The sequence below is a fragment of the Lepus europaeus genome, chromosome 6 (genome assembly GCF_033115175.1).
Source record: "Lepus europaeus isolate LE1 chromosome 6, mLepTim1.pri, whole genome shotgun sequence".
Taxonomy (NCBI): domain Eukaryota; kingdom Metazoa; phylum Chordata; class Mammalia; order Lagomorpha; family Leporidae; genus Lepus; species Lepus europaeus.
Window position 1 is genome coordinate 6,074,764 of NC_084832.1, and position 6,000 is coordinate 6,080,763.

The following is a 6,000-nucleotide window of genomic DNA, read 5'->3' on the forward strand; positions in this document are numbered from 1 at the left end:
AGAGTGGAGAAGGGAAGTTGTTATTTCTAACTTTCAATGACAAGATGTGTCAAATCCCTGTGACAAACTGATAAATGGGTAATATAATGATGCCAGGCAATTTTTTAGTGCTTAACATTTGGGCTGGCAGTCTGTTCAGCACGCGAGTGTCTGCTGCCTTCCAAATATACTCTAAGTGCAAATCAAATAACACACGCGAGTTACGAGCTGAACATCCCCCCAGGCCCATCGCCTCTCTGGCGTGCTGGGCGCTGCTTCCCACGGCGCTGCTGGGAGCCCACGGCCGAAGGACAGGACCCCGGTCCCCTGGGCGCCCCCGGAGATGGTGTGAGCCTGGCCCCCGCCCACCCTGCTGCTGCCCCCGCCTGGGCTCTTGACCGCTGGGAAGGGAGCGGTTTGGGGCGGCGGGGGCGCAGCCAACCCAGAACCCGGTCCCTGCAGAGTGCGGACGTGTGCATGGAGCTGCCCTACCCCGGCTTGAGTCTTGGGCCGTGTTCGTTGGCCGCGCATTCGCAGGGGTCCTGGGCCGGTGGTGACCACCCCTGTCCTCTTCTCCCCGCCCACGCAGGGTCTAGCACAGACGGCAACAGCGCCGGACATTCGGGGAACAACATCCTGGGTTCCGAAGTGGCCTTATTCGCAGGGATCGCGTCAGGATGCATCATCTTCATCGTCATCATCATCACCCTGGTGGTGCTGCTGCTCAAATACCGGCGGAGACACCGCAAGCACTCGCCGCAGCACACGACCACGCTGTCGCTCAGCACGCTGGCCACGCCCAAGCGCGGCGCCAACAACAACGGCTCGGAGCCCAGCGACATCATCATCCCGCTGAGGACTGCGGACAGCGTCTTCTGCCCGCACTACGAGAAGGTCAGCGGGGACTACGGGCACCCGGTGTACATCGTACAGGAGATGCCGCCGCAGAGCCCCGCCAACATTTACTACAAGGTCTGAGCGCCTCGGGCCGCACCTGCGCCTCACCGGAGCGCGCCCCTTCGCTGGGGGACTGACTGCGGCCCCCGCCCCGGGGCTGGGGCCTGCCCAGCCGGACAGCGGACCGAGCCCAGTCGCGTTTCGGCCTCAGCGGACACAGACATTGGCTGGAAACTGGAGGCCGTGCGGGGCGGCCCCTCGGAGCGCTGGGCCGCCCGCCACCTCCACACCCTCAGGCCTCTGCGGGGTTGGCGCGTGCCCAGGACTGGCCCCACGGGCCGGGCTGCTAGGCTGCCCGGCTGTCCCCGCAATCCTGTCCCCCACCCAGCCCGGGCCAGCGCGGGGGCCCTCACTCCACGCCCGCGACACCGCCCTCCACCAGCTCCGCGGCTCAGGGCTGCTGCCTCGGAAGCTAAACACACTTAGGTAGCACAGCACTTTGGTCTTTGAAGAGGCAGGCAGGAGTCAGGCTAACACAGCGGATCGCGGTGCATGGGGGGATTCACTGTTATCAAGGAGCCACGTGGCAGGGAGATGGGCCCTGGGCGCTCCGTGGAGCCAAGGGGAGCGGGGCCCCGGGGCGGCCGGGCAGGACCTTGTGGTACTGGCAATAAGCAGCCCCGGAGCTGTCCGGAGCACACCCAGCTGCTATACTTACCACGTTTCATGAAACACAGGGAAAGCGTTTAGGAGAGCAGCAGAGAGCCAAATCTGACCTAGAAGTGGAGAAGCCGGAGGGCAACCAGGCCGTGAGTCCGTCCCCCTGGGCTCGAGGACAGACGCCTCGTGTGGCACAGGCAGGTCAGAGCCTCCTGGCCCGCGCCCTCCCCACCGCTCGCTGGCCCAGGGGTGCTGTCCAGGTGAGGCTGCCCGGGTGAGGTCTGTGCAGGTGCCGCTGGCCAGGTGGGACGCAGGAGGCCTGGAGGAGGGCAGGGCGTATTTATAGTAGGTGTACAGAACACGAGGGATAGAAGAGGAGAGATTTCTACTAATATATATTTTAAGATTGCACACAGTACACACCAGAAGATGTGAAATTCGCTTGTGGCGATGAGGCGATTCCCAATGCTCAGTGCTTTTAGAAAACAAATAAAGGTAATAATAAAATTGGGCAGTCACTTCTGGGAACAACAACATCACTCCAAAAATAACAATATCGAGAGCAAACACGAAAATAGCAAGAGTCCTCAGAAGGCATCTCACATCACCTAGACTAGAAAATGCAGGCCCCGGTGTGGGCCGGCCCTCGCCTTAGGGGCTCGTGTGCTCGGGGTCTGGTCGCAAGTTCAGCTCTGGCTCCCTCCTGGGAAACAGGAAGAGGAAACAAGAAACCTACTTTTTTATGTGCTATGCAAAATAGACATCGTTCACGTAGTCCTGTTACTATGGTAACGCTTTGCTTTCTGAACTGGGGTGGGGGTGGGGGTGGAGATGTAGCAACAGCATTTTGAGGTTCTCAGACCTCCAGCCGTCGCAGAGATGATTATCCCCTCTATTTCCTGAACCTGAAAATGATGTTGGTCCAAAGTGTGTGCGTGTGTGTATGTGTGGGTGTGTGGCATACGTGTGTACGTATATGTATAATATATATCCACAGTATATATTATATATATAAAAATCTCCTGTTTCTGCGGAGGGTTGCCATGGTGACCAGCCACAGTGCATATGTGAGTCCTTGCAGCACCCCCACCTCTGCTTCCCCTGCACTCCTACCAAGATTTCCTTGGAAGCCATCAAAAGTTACTCTTAGGACGCGGGAGAGGGCCCAGAGGGAGGACATGGGAAATAGTCTGATTTTAATGAAATCAAACGTACATGTCATCGGTTGGCTACGTTTTGGTCATGTGCTAAACTGTGAAAAGTCAGATGAGTTGATGAAGAGTTACCTGCAACCAATCGAAAAGTGTTCTGTGCGTCTGTTTTTGTGTCTGGTGCAGAATATGACAATCTACCAACTGTCCCTTCTTTGAAGTTGGTTCGGCTTTGGAAAGTTACTGTAAATGCCTTGCTTGTAGTTTCATCCCTAGTCACCTGACTTTGGAATTTGCACCATCCTGTTTAAGTGAAGATGCTGTAAATAGGTTCAGATTTTACTGTATATGAATTTGGGGTGTTACAGTAGCCTTATTCACCTTTTTAATAAAAAATACACATGAAAACAAGACAGAAATGGCTTTTCTTACCCAGATTGTGTACATAGAGCAATGTTGGTTTTTTATAAAGTCTAAGCAAGATGTTTTGTATAAAATCTGAATTTTGCAATGTATTTAGCTACAGCTTGTTTAACGGCAGTGTCATTCCCCTTTGCACTGTAATGAGGAAAAAAAATGGTATAAAAGGTTGCCAAATTGCTGCATATTTGTGCCGTAATTATGTACCATGAATATTTATTTAAAATTTCGTTGTCCAATTTGTAAGTAACACAGTATTATGCTTGAGTTATAAATATTTTTTTCCTTTCTTTGTTTTGTTTTAATAGCCTGTCCTAGGTTTTTAAACCTGCTTTAGTTCCACATCACAGTTAGCCCCCAGAAGATGAAATCCGACATCCGTGAGGTCACATTCCCCGTCTGTTTCAAATTGAATTTGTTCTTAAAAAAATAAAATATTTTTTTCCTATGGAAAAAGCGCCTTCAAAGTATTTTCCTTTTCAAGGTTTTTTCTTTTTTCTTTTTTCTTTTCCTTTCTTTTTTGTTTCTTATTTTGATTTGCTTGCTTCTACACTTAATTCTCCAGACTGCAGTGATTCAAAGACTTCTGTCCATGGTCCTTTCTGCGCCCATTCTCCCATTCTGGGTAATCAAGTATCAGTTTTGCTAAGAGCCGGGAGTCCTTTGGTTTCTCAGTGAAACTCCTGAACTCACACTAGCCAAATAACATTTTACCATAGGTTTGGAAAGTCCTAATCATCCAGTTGCATCACCGGGTGCAGACGGTTATAAGTTAGCCGTGAGAGCCGAACGGGGCCAGCATGCTCTTACGTTACACTTAGTTCCAGATTGATTGAGTTTTGAGCGGAGCAGTGATCCAGCAACTGCTTCACTTTTCTTCACAGAGGAATCTCATGGGGGAGGAAAAAAATGTGCTTAATAAAAATTCAGCATTGATGAAAGAACAGTTTGAGTGTAGGTTAAGGTGAGCCAGAGCTTCCTTTGCACCGCTCACCTTCCTGGGGAAGGTGGCTGTGCCCTGAGGGTCAAGAAGCCTTTTCCCATCTTGGGAGCCTTTTAAGAAGGGCGGTCTCCATCCTGTGCACGGGGAAGCCCTTCACCTGCCCCCTGGGCTCTGAGTGCAGAGATCTCTCCCTCCCTTACCAGAAGGGGCGAGATGTGGTTGGAAAAGGCCCTGGAAGCAGCCGGAGCAAGCTGCAATTTCCAGGCCTTCCTGACGTGCCCAAGATCGCACTCCCAGTAGGAGGAAGGCGCCACATGTTGCAAAAGCTCCTCAGGAGATTTTGATCAAAGACTGTGTGGGAACTAAGGATCTAGGCAGCTTTGCTTTTACACAGTCCTGGTACTAAGGAGATGTTTGTTGAGTAAACGCTCGCCTTCATACAAAAAAAAGTTCCCCAGAGTCCCAGAGTTTAAGTTGCTGCTAGAATCATTTCCTCCACTCCAGGGTTGTATCTGCTGCACCCTGCAGCCCCTCAGTCGCAGGATTCTCAGTCACATCACCAAACCAAACCCTGGATCCCGCCCACCCAGATCAGGAGCACTCGTGGTTAGTCTGGGTAAAATGAACAAACACAGCGAAGTCTTGCATTTTCAACTTTCACTTTGTGACCATTGTTGACAGGTAGGTAGGCTACCAAATACACAAAGTCACCATCTCTGCCTGGTTTTTGAGACCACATTTTCCGCAATAAGCAAGCCAAGCTCTGCCAAGAGAGAGGGAGATGTGCCCAGGGGTTAGTCCTCTCAAGTGGGAGAATTCTCCTAGGAAGTTCTGCGCCACGGCTGCATGGCAGGTGCTCAGCACCGCACCCGTCAGCAGGTGTGCTCCAGCTCTCACGCTGTCTGCTCCCTTCTGGGCAAACCAGTTGCTCACATGCTGACAAAGGTTCACAGGGAGCAGAGAAATAAATGAATAAAATGTCCCTTACTGCAGCCAGCTCACTGCCTGCCTCTGGACCCAACCCAGAAGAGAATCAGTAAAGGAAAAAAATTTAAATTTCAGGGCAAGAAAAAAAAAACTTAAAAAAAAATTGATTTATTTATTTGAGAGGTAGAGTTACAGACAGAAGGAGAGGAAGAAAGATCTTCCATCCACTGGTTCACTCACCAGATGGCCACAATGGCCAGAGCTGGGCCAATCTGAAACCAGCAGCCAGGAGCTCTCCTGGGTGCACCCACGCAGGTGTAGGGGTCCAAGCGCTTGGGCCATCCTCTACTGCTTTCCCAGGACAAAGCAAAGACCTGGATAGGAAGAGGAGCCCATAGGAGATGCTGGTGCCACAGTCAGAGGCTGAGCCCACTATGCCACAGTGCCAGCCCCCAAAACTACTTTAGTAACATGTAGAGGAGAATTGCCCTACTTTTTAGCTGGGAACAAATAGGTCTTCAGGTGACTCAAAAGGAGACACAGTTGCTGCTGTAACACCAAGACACTCCCCTGGGTGTTCCCCGGCTTTTCATTTTGTTTTCAATGGATTTGGGGTTTTGTTTGTGATATTTACACCTTACATTTACTTGAAGGCAAAATTGCAGTGTTGTAATGCAAAACCTATCTCTTATTCCTCCTCATTGTTAGGAAAGAAATCACTCAACAGTGATTATTCAAATACTATATGTATATGTAAGAAAATATGGCAAACCAGACAAATGATTTCTATTTTTCAGTGATTAAACTGTGCCTCCAAAATAAAGATGCATTGGCTCAAGATTCTTGTACTTTGACAATTGATTAAGAGAATCTCTTAAGAACATTTCTTGCAGCAGGGGCTTGGCCTGGTGGTTAAGATGCTTGTTTAGAGGTCTATATCCCGGCCTGGAGTACCTGGATTCAATACCCAGCTCGCTCCTGACTCCAGCTTACTGCCGGTGCAGATCCTTGGAGGCAGTGGTG

At 50.8% G+C, this 6,000-nt stretch overlaps 1 protein-coding gene across 1 annotated transcript in view; it reads left to right on the forward strand.

Moving 5' to 3' along the window:
• The window catches only part of EFNB2 (ephrin B2), a 43,149-nt gene extending 39,614 nt beyond the window's left edge, over positions 1–3,535 (forward strand). The window contains exon 5 of the mRNA XM_062193952.1: positions 569–3,535. Coding sequence (XP_062049936.1) covers positions 569–957 — 389 coding nt within the window. The 3' untranslated portion in view covers positions 958–3,535. The remainder of the gene's footprint in view (positions 1–568) is intronic.
• Positions 3,536–6,000: the final 2,465 nt, after the last annotated feature.